This window comes from Accipiter gentilis, chromosome 21 (genome assembly GCF_929443795.1).
Source record: "Accipiter gentilis chromosome 21, bAccGen1.1, whole genome shotgun sequence".
NCBI lineage: Eukaryota > Metazoa > Chordata > Aves > Accipitriformes > Accipitridae > Astur > Astur gentilis.
In genome coordinates, this window is record NC_064900.1 from 15703240 (window position 1) to 15718665 (window position 15426).

The 15426-nt window shown below is 46.1% G+C and overlaps 1 protein-coding gene across 1 annotated transcript in view; it reads right to left on the bottom strand.

Moving 5' to 3' along the window:
• Positions 1-15426, bottom strand: part of RCSD1 (RCSD domain containing 1) — a 35199-nt gene extending 19773 nt beyond the window's left edge. Inside the window, exon 1 of the mRNA XM_049824347.1 lies at positions 15258-15426. Within this exon, the coding sequence (XP_049680304.1) occupies positions 15258-15263 (6 nt within the window). The 5' untranslated portion in view covers positions 15264-15426. The remainder of the gene's footprint in view (positions 1-15257) is intronic.

Genomic DNA, 15426 nt, shown 5'->3' on the forward strand with positions numbered 1-15426 from the left:
GCTCACAAAAGCAAGATTCGGGAATTGGGTGCAGGCGGGAGGTATCATGTAGCCAGAAACTAGTAAAGGGAACTTTCAAAGGAAGGGGCACTGTGTTGAACATGTCCACTATACTGTAAATAAATGGTTCACACACTCCCCTCCTTGCCTGCTAAAAGTAGAGGGGAAACTCCTGCTGGTTCTCCTTCTTTCACTGGTTCAAGCTACCCATGCCTACGTGTAAAAGGGACTGGATAGTTAGACTGGACAGTGGTTGGAGTGAGGCTTTTCTCAAGAAAGCATTGCTGCCTGTTTGGATCAGAAGCTTGCTCAGGGTCCTCCTCTGGTACTTTCCTCCAAGTAACCTCGGGACTGCCTAGAGGTCCTGAACATCAAGACAAATGGTTATCTCGAACAAAAACCCACCCTAATCGTACGGGGCAACGGGGACCACTGGGTGGTGGCTGGAGTTAGGTGGTGTGGTTCAAAAGCATTGCAAGTACAGGTATGTCTCCATCACCCCCAGCGATGCCATGGCTGCCTCTGTCAGTAGAGCCGGCTGGTGCCGGGAGGGAGGATGCGAGCAGCAGAGATCTGCCAGTGCCAGAGAAGCAAGCGAGGAGTTATGCCCTTCACAACAGAATTATAGGAAACATCTGTAGACATCAGGAAATTAGAAGGGAATACACTATCTGCTTTTGTTTCAGAGAGTGACTACAATGAAAATAAGATGAGATAATTGTTCTTTTAACCTCCCCTCTGAGAAGTCCCTCCCTTTGCTGTTGACATATTTCTGCTAGCAAAGCGGGTGCGACGCAAGTGTTGTGTAGCATTGTTTTTCATGATGGATGGTCAGTACCAATGCCAGCTTTCTCCACATCTTCCAAAAGGCATCTCTTCTCAGCAGAGTAACTGCATGAGGTCTCGGTTTAACTTGATGAGATGGGACTGCTGCTGCTGTCCTCACAGCCTCCTGGGTGCAAAGTGGAGACGGCAGCCTCCTGTTTGCCTCTGTAGAGTTCATTAATAACATGTCCTAACATCAACAGTCCAGACTGTAAAGGCCCTTATATAGGAAGGGTATGCCAGACACCTCACACTGGTCTTTGGCTGGTGTTGAAAATTTTTGTGGCTGGATTTGTGGCAAGTTGTTCTTTTCTTCATGCCATGGCATATAGCTCTCAGGAGTGCCTGGCCTGTGCTTGCTAAGCACAGCCTGGTGAGATTAGCAAAACCAGCAAGTATCGCCGTGAAAGCTACAAGTGAGATCTTGAGTCTCCCTTTTAGTAATGACAATACTTGGCAATTGCCTAGCGCCTCATGTTCCCAACACTGCACAGGCCGATTCATTACAGCAGCAGTACCTCAAACCTTCACGGTTGGGAGTCTCTGATGATAGGGCAATGTATGGGCTTGTGCATTTTTATGCATATCTAGCCACTGCTGCATACCCCACAGAAAGGGTCCTGAGGGAAGTCAGGGTTTTACCTGTCAGGAGAGCACTCAGGCCACCAGGCAGGTGCGTATGCTCCCCTCTCCCTGGGGAACCTTGAAGTCTTTGCTGCCCGTTGGCATGGCTTTAACGGGCAGGCTGGCAAGTGCTCGTGTTAGCCTTGCCCTAAGCACTGGATTAAAAATCATCTCTTGCTAGACAGACCAAAGGGTTTGGAGCCCACAGCCCCTGAGAGCAGAATGGAGTCCAGGCCGTCCACTGCCTGAGCAAGTGTCTTATCACGTCTGTCGAAGGCTGCCAGGAATGGTTTGATCAAGCGCCGTCGTTTCCAAAAGAGGCAGCGAACTGCAGCACCTGGTCTCTGCTGGGCAGCGTGCCTGTGCAGGGACAGCACGTATGCAACCTCAGCCCGTCCCCTACGGACGCGAGCAGCTCTTGGCTCTGCTGTGCCCTGTGCAGAATAAGGCATCGGGCTGTTCAGCCACAACTTGCAGCCCAGGGAAGGAGGTGGCAGACCATTTAAAAAGTAAATCAATTATTTTGTGTGTACGTGTAGTGTTTTGGGACTCCTTGGCTGAGGTGATTGCAGAAACCTCCAGCAACACATGGGTGTCACCATTTCCTTTTCTGAGAAGTGTTTTTTGTGAGGTGCCTGCTCCTGTTTTCTTGTGTTCACCGTGCTCAGAGGAAAAGGAGTGGAGAGGAGAAATAGATGTGGGGCGGGGGAAGTGTAACAGGGAAATGCCTGATTTCTAATGCCAGTTTAGTCTGGGCAGCCGACCACCTATGAACAGGTCAGGCAGGGCGATCCCAGGCTTGTACACAAGCAGCAGCCCAGGCAGTGGTTGAATTCTAATGCCAAGCAGGCAGATGCCTAGTGAAGTGAAGGAACCAGCAGAGTCAGGCAATGGTTGCAACGTTTTTTTCCAGGCTGAAGGTGTGGATTAGACTGTTTCAGTTCTGCACTAGTCCTGTAGTTGATCTAGGACACAATAACTTGCCCTCAGCTACTCAAAATCCAGGACGGAATTTTAGTCTGGGACTTCACGAGTTCCACATTGACCTTTGGTCCTCTGTGGCACACTGGTTCTACACAACGCATGTGTCTGAGGATGACTACACTGCAGTCCAAGGAAACCTGTATTAACGGATCTGAGCTCCACAGTCATAGTGTTGTATGACTTCTCATGATGGCATCAAAATGGATGCATTTGCTTGGTACTGTGCTCACACCAATGGAATCATTAACCCAGTCACAGTTCTGCATGAACGTGTACGCAGACCAGGTATATGCATTTCACCTCTGTATCCATGAGGAGTCACCATTTGGATTTTGTGTCGTACATGGTACTTTAGGCACATATTAACTGACATGACCAGTTGCCACAAAACTCTTCCTAAGCAAGTCCTAACAAAGTCCAACAGCCCTGAAGGACTCATTCCCTCCCAGTGAATTATCTTTTTAATGGGATTTCAGTCTGGTTTCCAAAGATTTTTAAAAATTTTATATTATCCAGCATGATTATAAGGGTGTATTAAAGATGCTTTGCTAGTGAGACAACAGATTTCACATCTCGGTCACATGCATACCCTGTTTGTTCAGTTTACCCTTCCTGCCTGCAGCTGCAGGGCTGTACCCTAACAAAGGTCTATGCACAGTAACCTGTGTAGGCTCAGCAAGCAGAGTCAGACGATGGTTTCCCTAGACCACTAAGTCAACGATGTAAGAGGAAGGAGAAGCTTAAAGAAGTTGAAAGTAGCAACAGTAGAACAACTGAAATGAGACTGAGTGCCAGAAGACAGAATATTCAAGAAGAAAGGCCCAAAAGGTTCTCGAAAGGCAAGGCAACTCCTATTGCTACAGGGGGGAGAAGCCATGCCACGTACAGAAAGAAGAGATTGTGATCATCAAGATCACGGAGGTTTTTAAGATCCATGACAACGGACAGGGTACTTCAGGACCTGGTTTAGTGGGCATGGTTAATGGTTGGACTCGATGATCTTGAAGGTCTTTTCCAACCTCAATGATTCTATGATTCTATGATTTGCTTGCAGACAGTGAAGAGGAAAGGGTAGGGGGGCTAGGCAGCGAGGTAAAAATCAATGTTGCCAGCCAGGCCAGTTGCCTACGGACGAGGCGACTGGCTTGACTGAGAGAGCAGAGAAAACAGATAAGCCTCCAATCAATTCAAGGTGAAACAGCCTTGGCCTTTCCTGTAAAAGGGCCATGCGTATGTAATTGCCTCATTACAAGCCTGACACAGCTGCTTACAGACAGGCTCAGCAGCCAACATGGAAATAATTTCAGGCAGCAGGAAAAGGCTTGTGGATAAAGTTGATATCTGGCTCAATAAGGTCATACACAGCCACACAAGCAGAGAAACAATGAAAGGCACAGAGGCTATGCCCACCCAAGCAGTACAGCAAACTTTCTCCGGAGAAGCTCTTTGCAAGAGGGGTTTTCCTGTCACCTGAAACAATGCAACTTCAAAAAGTCATCCATGCTGGGTTTTAAGCCCAGACAAACCACACGGGGTTCTCCTTTCTGAGTCTTTGGGGTGCACTAGTGTCTCCATTCAAGACTTACTCTGCCACGATGAGGACAAGACATGCCTTTTTAGAGGAGGCTGAGATATTTCAGATTCTACAGCTTCAAGAAAAAAAAGTACAGCAAGGTTCAGAAGTTGATGGCGTACTATCTGGCTACTGTAGGTGGTAATGTATTTCAAACCATCTAGCTACTACCTGGTGGTACCCTGTACACTGCAAACTGGAGCTGAGCCATTAGTAACCTTAAGCACCGGGATAAAAAGACACAACTAGTTTAACAAAGATCTCTTCAATTACTAAGTTTGACTACACTAGAAGACTAAATTAATGTGTCTCCTCCCTTTATGAAGTCCTGGGAACTCAGTGTCCTGCTATTTCCTTCGAGTAAATATGTCTGTTTTAAAAATACTTCACTTTTTTGCTCATTGTAATGAGCATTTGGTCTTAAAAGAACAATGTTGATGTTGCAGAGCTCTTCCCTTGCTCCAAGTCAACACCAGTGACACATCTGCAGTCTTTTTCCATCAAGTTTAGAATAACTCTAAGTGGTTTTGGGGAAATACTTTGTGCCTCTAAAACATCAGTGCAGCCAGTGAGCCAGAATCCTGCAGCAGATACACTGAACATTCCTGTTACTCAAGATTATGAAAATTTGGTTTGGGATGCTAAAAGCAAGGTCCCTTACTCTGAAATGCCCTGTCAAATACAGCCCTTAGCTCCTCTCTCAGAGAAGGTCACAATGAAGGAGGCTAGTGGGCAGCAGGATTTCAGTATCATCTGAGAGCCAATGCACCACTTTCCTAAATAATTGAAGATCCCCACTCTCTTTCAAGCAGCACCATTTTTCATTTCTCCAAACTTAATCTTCATTAGATGAACACCTACAAAGCTTTCAGCTTAGTTCAGGAAGAACTCTGGCTTTTCTGATGTGTCAGGCAGGGTGTATAGTCCCATCATTAACTCTTGTCTCCATCTGATGGGAGCCCTCTAGCAACAAATGCTGCCTGAAAACTTGGTTGATACAACCAGACATGAGCTACTGCAGATACCTAAAATACAGATATTTATGTTAAAGGCATGTGGGGGAAAGAAAGAGGTTACTTCTCAGAAATTATCCTTTGAATAGGTAAGTCGCTGGGGTTGTGTTGTTTTAGGAAAGCATAGACACTCCGCATACGGAATAGCTCCTTTGGAGCCAAGGACTGATCTCTACCCCTGGTAGAGTGATGCTGATGTCTTAATCTACAGCTGACAACAGCTGTTACCAAGGCAGCGGTCTGGCTGGACTGGAGGGTATTGCTTCCCATGTGTCCTTACCAGCTTGTACAACAACCAGTATCTGGGATTTGTCCTTGAGATACTCACGCTACTAGCAAATCCCTCCATGGGTGGAAGGGTGAGATGGTATTTCTGAAGAAGAGCAGTGATGGCCACCATAAGACATAGCTGCTTTCCTAGTGTGCTGTTTGGACCAGCTGCTTGTACAGAGCTCCATTCCTGGCTGGGGTTTTCCCCAGGATCCTTCTCGGCTTCCCAATGTTTCCCTCTCAGACATCTGTTTTTCTTAATGGTCTGGGAACTGTACACATCCTGTCAAGTTTCCCCAAATTAATTGGTGCCTCTGTGTGTGTACTTCCAGGCCTTGTTCTGGGGAGCTCTTGCTGCTCTAGAAGGAAGAGAGGTGAGCTAATGGAGGAACAACCAGCAAAACCTCCCAGGCTGCCCACAGGGAGAAGGAAAATAGTGCGGTCTGTGGGGCAAGTGCATCCGAGCATCTCATAAGAGCACAGTCTCCTCGACAAAGGCACAGGGGAGAGAGATGGCCAGGAAGGCTGCGCAAGCATGCATACTACTTCGGTGGGGGATAAACTGCACAAACCATGGTTGTCATCTGATACAGACCTCTGAGATGAGCACCTTTCTGTTGGTTAAAATGTACCTTGCAGAAAACTATTATTTTAAACCATCCAAATCACAGTGTTGCTTGAACTGACTTGCATAGCCCTGTAGCTGTGGACACAGTGGGAGGCTGCACCCTGCTCCCACCTACAGACACGGAGATGCTTGGGCAACTGCGCTGAAGGAAATGGGCTGAGGGAATGGAACAGCCCCTGTAGGAGGAAAGGCCTCGGTCCAGTGAATCACCTTTCAACTGCTATTCAGTTTAGCTTCTCCCTTGCTTGCCTCACATGGGGTGAGGAAGAAAGCCCCGCTTTTAGCAGATGTCTGAAATAAGATGAACTTCAACAAGAGGGGGCTCGGACGCAAGGTGCTTCAGGTGGGATAAGGAAGGGACTGCTCTTGGACTGCTGGAATGGTTAAAGAGGATGAACTTTAAGCAGGTGCCTATATAGTATGTGTTAATTATCTAATCTGAAGCTATTCAGAAGATCAAATTAGAAACTGAAGTCACTGAACTGTCAAAAAAGGGACACAGAAAATATGAGGAGCAGGAACAATTCAAAAAGTGCTGTAAGTAGACTGTGATACCTCCCCATTTAACCTGAACACTAGAGGCAGCCTAGTTGTAGCAGCACAGGGATTCAACTCCTCTTAATTCATAACGCTGGGAACACAAAATCAGAAGGGTAAATGAGCCTACACAGAACTCCCAACTAGTGCAGCTTCCAGGACTCATCAGTTAGGACTGTGCTATCTTTGTAACACATTGCTATTAAATTAGGTCTACACTGGATACAGGCAGGTCAGAGGAGGAGGTTCATATTTATCTGAGCCAGGAATTTAGTCTAAAAAGATATGCAGATATGGAGCGGAGGAAAGTGATAGTAAGCACTCAGCTAGCAGCCAGCTTGAGGTGTGAATGCTAATCTATATCCCCAGAGATGTCTTTTCAGCTGGACCCTGGAGGGCTCAGTGGCCCCAAGCGGCACTGAGGATCTGGGTCAGCGAAGCTGCTTTCTCAGCAGCTGCCCTCCCTTCAGCTCCATCTGGAATCTCCAGTTTGCGAGACCCCTGAAAACCAGGCCCTACACTGGGCAAATGGATCCAGGCAGCTGTAATTTGCTGTTATGTTTGAAAATGCCTATTTCAATTTTCAGCCCAGTCTGGATCAGCTATAATGATCCATTAGAAATTTAGTGATTTCCATAGGCAAATTACTCTACTATATAGCCTAAGGAAAATGCACAAGCAATTCCTGAGCTGTAGCTTGGCCTTTGACATGGATTTTTTCTGTGATCTGAGAAAGATAATTATCTCTGTTGAGTTAATCTGCTTATAAAATTCTCCCAACAACCCTGTAAAGGAGAAACCTGATGTTTACAAGACCTTTGAAACACCCTCCTCACTTCAGTGCTCTATTTCTTTTTCCTGATGGCTGACTGAACCTTGTTTATATGTTCTTTCTGTGACAAGAAGGGGGACTAAGTTCCTTCAACTTCACACACAGTTTCTCCAGGTTAAAGCTGGGCCGCCGGAACCAGGTCTTCATGAAGCGTGGGCTCAGTGCTGGCACGCCACTTGCTCAGTGAGTAAATTGGCACTAGGAAGCTCTGGCCGGCATGTCACTGAATCCATAGATCTTAAAATAAAAGGTGTTGAGAAGAAAAATTACATTCAACTTACAAGAGAATGATCCAGCAATTTTTGAGCTGTAGATCAGAGGCAGAAGAAATAAAGTATGACAGTTTCATTACTTGATAGCTTTTCTTTCCCAGGGGCTACAAAAAGAAAAGGCTTCCAGCTTTCGCCTTTGAGAATATACAGGCTAAACTGCTGCCTGCTACAAAGGCTCGAAGAGCTGCTGTAGATGATGCAGGCTTCAGTTTGCTGGATCAGAGCATGGAGCTGCTGTGGAGGATGGACCCTGTGAGACTGGACCTTGAGCATCACACTCCTGAAGAAAGTCCTGCAGGGCCTGGCACAGAGAGTGTCGCTGGTGGGTCACCCACCTCAGGTGTCTGAGGTCAGAACTGGAGTAGTGTGAGATGCCAGTGCCAAGGGCAGGGGACTGGGGTGGGAGGGCAGAGCCAAGGAAGGCGACTCCCATGCTCAGTGCATACAAAGGAGCAGGAACAGAGGGGCTGAGAAGGAATCCCTGGGTGGCTGTGGGCAAAGGCTTCTTGAGCTGTACAGAGCAGGACTTGGTAGTACGTGAGATTAGAAGTTCTGATATGAGTGGAAAAGACAACTTTGCAGTGAGCTAGGAGACGACAAAGAAGGGGCTAAGACTCTTTCCTTTCTGTGTGGGTGACCTGTCTGACTTGTTACCTTTATGTCTCCTGTCACCTCATGCTCCAGTGCATTCAGCAATCCATTGCTTTTCTTCCACTTCGTCCTCTTTACAGACACCTGTGGTCTAGAGGACCAGTGTGTATGTCTGTATTTGTTTGCATGGACAGCCCCTCTGCCTCTAACTGGGAATGAATACCTTGAAACTGGGAATGAAAACTCTGGGTTTTCATGAGGGGACAGTGTTGACGACTCTGCACACTGCGTAAAGACTAAGTGGGAAACCAAATTGTACCGTGCACATTTTACAAGTTAAACACATGCTTGGTGCAGGGCCCAAGGGGTGAAATTCCTAGGAAACCTGGCGCATAGGCTCAAGTGTGTGTATATGAAACCAGGACCTGTTTCGTCTGAACTTAAATCAGGGGACCATGACACTCAGCAGAAAGGTATTTCAAGATGATTGGCTTGAATAACCCATGATTGCTGTTGCAGTACACAGTTTTAAAGGATAAAGAAACCCATTCGTAAAACAGGAAGGAAGAATACAAAGAAAAATTGGTTTTGTTTTACACAGGCAATAAAAGAACAGTTCCCAGACTCTTGCAGATGTGATGCCAATTTATTTTGACCTAAGTTTCCCATAGGCAGAAGTTTGCAGGGCTTGAACAATATGGTATAGCAGGAAGGAATCATAAACGCTTTTGGTGCCTGATGCTGAATAGCCACTAGCTTCTGCTAGCAGCCCCACATGTGGAAGAACTGCAGAAACAATATGGTCCTGCCCCTCTGGTAACCCTATCAATACTATTGCTTGAATGCAATAGAAGATCGCTCCTGCCATTATCTTTCTAACGCTCTGTCCAGTCTATTTTTTAATCTGTCATGGGTTTCCACTGCATTTGGTTGCCACTATACTATTCCAAATCCTGCTAGACCTCACTGCTAGAAGTCTTTCCTGTTGTTTGGTGAGATATACATCTTCCCTTTAATTGGATCCCATTATTCCTAGGTGTACTGCTTTTCTGATGCACTAACTAATTCTGTTTCCTCTGTGTTAAAAGTTTTAGATTACTGTCCTCTGTCTCACTGCAAAGCCACACTGACTTGTTTAACTCCATTCTTCTGAGTCAGCTTTCCCTCTCCTTTGCATTTTTGTGTCTTTCTCTGAACAAGTCATTGGTCTACATCATTTAGATACTGAGGCTTTCCAAACTGCATGTGTTAATTCTCTGTGCTTGAAAAGCTGTGACCTATGTGAGCAATAAATTTCTTGCCTTAAGAAGCAGCATGTGGCTTGGTTCAGTGGTAGAGCATGAGGGAAAGGTTTCATATTTTGTGAAGTACTTCAAGATGCTCGGAAAAGCACCACTGCATGCCATAGCTACCAACTTGCACAAAAGCACAATCTGAGCTGTGGTCCAATCATGCTGAGAGCACGGATTTGAGAAGCCTGAGATGAACAGTGGCTTTGTTGAAGCTGGCAGTGGTAAATCAATATCCTTTGCAGATTAGCCACTAGTCATCCACACTGACCAAAACACTGTGTGCATCTCAGTACAAAGGGTAAACAAGTTTATATGTGTAAGGACTCTTGTATGCAAAAACCAGCTTACCACCTTGCTGCCTGTTGTGTGTGTTTTGAGCTCTTTCAAAATTTGATGCTGAAGAACAAAAGAAAAAGCGCATGCATCTATACCAGCTGCCGATCTGGCAAGCGGTGTCTGGGTCTTTGCTTTTAGCAAGTGATGTGCTCATATCTGACAAGAATTTGGTCTAATGTCTTTTTTTCTTTCTAACAGGTGAAAACATCATTTGGCACTAATGGGGCAGATAAACCTCATCCTTGTCACTACATTACCAGGACCCATATAGTGATGATAAGATATCATAAAGATATGCCTCAGACTTGATGTTAATGTAAAAGCGTTTCTGGCAAAAGACTTACAGCTAGATAAATTGTGGCTTGGATGAAGTGAGACTTAAATACCTGCCTATGCAAGACTCCGTAAGAATAAAGTGCCCTGTGCCTCTGACAATAACTAGGTGTGAAGGAACTGTGCAGTGAATGTGTAACAATAACTTCTCCTTACACAACAGATCTCCCGTCTCTAGACCAAGTTCATTCTTACGCATGCCGTGTTGCAAACTGCGAAAGCCATGTAATTGTCTGTAAGTCACCAAGACAGCTGAGTCTCTGTGGTATTATACCACCTACAGGTAGCAGGCTTCACCAGTAAAATAGACAGGTCCTCCAAACAGGTACTCTTGCTGCTGGGTACAGCTGCCATCTCAGATCCCAAATTCAGGCTGTAGAGTTGGTGTTTTAGAAAAAGGAGCATCTGCCTCTCTACAACTGTTAACCAACCACGTGGAAACAGACAGGAAAACCACCCCTAGTTTTTATGGGCTTGGTCATTTCCATGACGAAAATCAGCAGTTCCCTAGCAGCACCAATCGATAAAGCAATGCTGATGATTTCCCCTGTTCTTCAGATAAGCAGATCCTGGGAATGTATGAGAAGGTATGCATAATATGTTGCTCAACAGTAGTGTGTCCTGCCAGTTGGACTACAGGATTACAGGAAAGAAGGCTTTTCCAAAATGCTATCACCATGATCTGGGATACTCAGACAACCATAGTTTAAAATGGGGAGTGAGGGAGAAGAGGGGCTCAGAAGAATCATCCCTCTCCACTGACACAGGAAAAGCTTTAATTCTGCAAACCATTTACTCTGGGGTCTCCACTAGGTACAAGAAAGGGTCACAGCACAGCCCATGGGGTTTGGTTTTGTTCCTTTCTGTCTTTCAAGTGGGAGGCCTCATCCAGTCACTGGGATGTGGAAGTCTGGCAAACCAGGATCCTCTTTCCAGGATTCTCTGCTACAGACATGCTATTTACTGTCAGGCAGATCCTAAATCTGCCCAGACCCAAGGAGTAAAATAGGGTCATATGGTACCTCTCCTAGTCTATTTAAATACTCTTCCCTTTATCTACACAGACACTCTGCATGAATGTGTCATTTTGATGACTTTGGGAGGAAACACTGAAAACAAGTGTATCTGAGGTTAAAAAGTTCTGTTAAGCAAAAAGAAAAAAGAAGTGTGGAAAAGGAATGTTTTAACTTTTGGAACAAAAGCCAAGCAGCAGAGCTTCCTGAGAAAGGGAAATTGTTTCCTGGCAGAGCTAACCATGGCGTAAAGCCTGTACCTAATCTTGGCTCCACAGCTGCAAGGGTGGCCAGAGACCTCACTCTGCCCAGCTCACCTCTGTGTGGCTTACTGTCCTGCTGCTCTGAGGACCATAATGGTTACAGATTTCAGCCCCCCCTTGTCTTTACAGTACCAAGTACCCTTTCCTCCATCCCCTCCACTTCAGTCCTCTTGGGTGACAGTTCACATATCCTCACTGCAGTTTTCCTAGGGACAGGGTAAGTGCCTATGCTAAAAGAAAGCTGCCCTGTAGTTTGGGTGAGCGCGTCATTCCCCGTGGCTCCTGGAAGGATGCAGCAATTGGGATACTGGACCCAGAAATGTGCTCAGTTGTGATGTCTGGCTGACCACAGCACAAAGGAAGAAATGGCTTCTGACCCCGCCTGTTGAAGGAGGGGATGTGTTTGAACCCCAGGAGGTTTCTGCAGCCTCCTGCTGAGATGGGGAACAGAGGACTTGGAGGAATTTTTTCCACGCTGCTCTGCTGATCGCTAGAGGAGTGGGGCAGGACCCAGGGCCTCTTGGTAGTATCCTCACCTGACAGAGCAGGGAGCTTTACTGAAAAGAGCAAGAGTGGTCCCATCCCTCCCCAGATGTCCCAGATGAGGACATTGGGATGTAGGGATAGCACAGGGCCTGGGGCTGGAGCTGTGTCCAGTAGGTTGCCCAGAAGGGAAGTGGTGAAGTGAGCAGAGAACTACTCTTAGCCCTGGAAAAGCTTTCTCTCTCCTGAGCTGGTGTAGTGACAGGAAAAATGAAGATCTAGCAGGAGCTAGTTGCAGAAAAGAGACATGGGAATGGAGATGTCACAGAAAGAAATGAAATCTGTTGGTAGGCACAAAGGAGAGGGGAGCCTTCCCAAAACATTCCTGGTTACTGCACCTTTGCTGCTTAGGGAATCCATCGCACCATAGGGAGCCACCAAAGTGAAACTCAGTCTTGGATTTCTTCCCTTTGCTATGTGAGTAAAGTTCAAATGTCTCCATGCTCCCAAGCTCCTACAGAGAGGCTGGAAAGAGGAATGCCATGACTGCTGTTGAATATGGGCTACAGAAAGCCACAAGCACTTTCAGTGGATGCCTTAACTCACAACATCTGCAGCAAGGTATGGTCCAGCTATGGGAATTAGACAGCTTGGACCAAATCTGAAGATGTAAACTCACAAACCAACACAATAATTTCCGATCCTTTTTGTACCATGAGTGCGAAGAATGTTTAGTGGCTGCTTTTTTACAAGTGGCTCAGCTTTCATCAGTGCCAGCTTTACCCATATTTTATATGAACTCCTCACGTAACAGTCTGTGATATAGCTTCATGATTTCAAGTTCCTTTCATCAGTCATAACACTGGAAAGAAAACTGATTCTGAAAGCTGGGTCTTCACAAAAAAAACCCTGAAGATCAGCAGACTCACAAAATTACAGGAACTGCAAGAACAGGGTTTTGCTGCCTTTTTCTCCCTCTTTGGGATCTTAAATGGTTACAGTTACTGCTTTCAATGTGGCATGTTCCTGATGACAGAATGGCTAAGACTGTAGGTACTAGCCCCTAAGGAGCAGCAAAACCACATAATCACTCTAAGAAAGTGATCTCAACTATCTTGCTTCTGTGGGTTTTTCAAAAATAGGGTCTTCCTGCCAGAGATGTGATGGAAATCAGCTGGCTAGGTCAGCCCTCTGCCCTTTTTTCCCTAATGCTGGTAATCCTCATGTGTGCCACTAGAGCAAAGAGCTTGCCAGTTATGCCAGCAGGAAAGCACAGAGCAGCTCTGCCCGCCACTGATGAAGCAAATGGGGAAATGACAGAACTTCTCGTTCCTGTTGCACAGGACCATTAAATCTGTTTTTAAAGCAAAAGCTGTAGCGAGTCTCTGGGTCCTGCTCATGCTGCCTGTGAAAAGCTCTCAGGAAGAAACAGAGCGGAGAATTGGCAGGTGGGAACTCAAGTTCGTGCTCTTGGCTCTATTTTGGTCTAATATCTTCTTACCTTTGGGACATTAACCACCTTGTTGGAGGACTGGGGCAGGAAGGGAAGACCAAGTGTGCTACTTAAAATATGTCTTGGGAGTTGAGGTGTTTTAAAAATAGGAATGGATGCAGCAATCTACAGATTATCAGAAAACAAGGTAACATGGGGAAAGAGTGGGAAGCGGAGGTAAATGGACAGAATCAAGAGCAGGAAACTTTTAGCTTCCTGGCCGTCAGACCTGCCGTATGTGTAACACGTGTCTCCCAAAAAGGAAATGGCAGGTTTGTCTCTTTCTACTCTGAAACACTGCTGCAGCAGACAACAGAAAATACTTGAGGGGTGCAGTCCTCTGTGTGTGGAGAGGAGAGGGCAGAGAGTCTTCCGCATGACAAAATACCTGCTTCAGCCCTAAGTTAGTCTTTGCTCCATACGTAGCTTACTGTGCACAGCAGTTATAACAAATTAAGAGCTCAACTCCCCTTTCCCTCTGAGACATCACAGGATACTATATAGCAAAAAAGAATAAAAGAAGTGTTAACAGTTACTGATCCAGGCTCTGTCAAACCGAAAACTCCTTACAAAGCTATATGTTTGTCATGCCACATGTAGTCTGTGCTGAGTTGGTTTGATGACTGCTTGGTCCTTCTCCACACCAAAATCTGTTTAGATAGTTTGTTGAAGACGTTTCTTGTAATGAACATGCCTGATCTTTAACCCTTGCCTGGGGGGCAGCCCAGCACAGGTAACAAGGACTGCAATGTTAGCACCTGGGCGTTATCAGAACTGCCCAGCTGAGCTAGGCACTGGAAATCTTCAAAGAAAAATTGTAGTGGTGCCTCAAGCACACTGTTCCCTGCCTCTGTCGCATGTCCCCCGCTGCTGGGGCTGCACAGATGCAGAAAAAGGCTTCTCTGCGAAGATAATATAAAGTGTTTAGTAAGATCTGTTTTTAGCTGAGAGAAATAACAAAAGTCCTCTTTCGTAATTTGAGGCTTTGCCAATGTTGTAACCGCCTCTCTTATCTCCCGTGGCCCTCCTAAAAATACTTTTTTTCCTTTGCCACTTAAAAAATTGTTTGAAAAGCTAGTGAATCCAGCCTGACACGAGTGAAGCAAGCACCGTCCCTCTCGTTTCTTATGAATGGGAAAAGAGGCAAGGGGAGGTGAACTGAACTGCCTTGCCCAAGAGGCTGCTACGCAGGCGAAGGCTTGGACTTAAACACCAGGGTAGCTTGACTCCTGTCCACTAGCCCTGTGACCACCCAGAGACAAGAGCTCTGGCTCTCCTGAAGCATGGGACAAGCAGAATGGAGAAAAAGGCACAGGAAACCCTCCGGTGGTATGCTACTCATTTACCTCGCTGAAGCAACGGTTCTTGGGTCGTCTTTCCTGAACCAAAATGCTCTACTGATAATGAAAGTGAGATCGCCCAATCCACGTGGAACAGGGGGAACACACTGCTTAGGGTCCAAATCACAGCTGCTGCTGCATGGGTTGGGTAGGAATCAACCCCAAGGAGCCCGCTAATCCTGTATGGTTTGTTCATTTCTCCTTATGTCCCCATTTTTACTGAATTTTTTAAATCGCCTTTCAAAATGATACCTTTTAAAATGTAACTCTCTCTCCCACCCCCGAGACTAAAAAATAAATGGCAGTCTTTCCTCGTTCCCCTTTTACAGATGTAATTTCTCCCCATACCATCCCCTTACTTTCCAAATCTGGACTAAAATCCACAAAATATCCTGAGGTGCATGGCAGGGGCAGGGGCGGGGGGAAAACGACATTTATCTGAACCTCAGCGAAGAGATATTTTGAGCTGCCTTTAGTGAGAAATTGCTTTGCAAGGTGGAGCTAATGCAGATCGAAGAGCCAGTCACAAGCTAGTGGAAATAAAAGTTTTCTTTACCTCCATGTCCTGCAAGAGAGAGGTGTCCTCGGGGCAATCTTTCTTCCCCACCCCTTTCCCTCTTATCTGTGGGAAAACTTCAGCCGAGCTAGAGCAAAATCGCGCTGCTGTGGAGGGTATGTAATATCCAAGCTGCTGCTCAGCTTGAAAACTGACAGAGCCCAGCGAG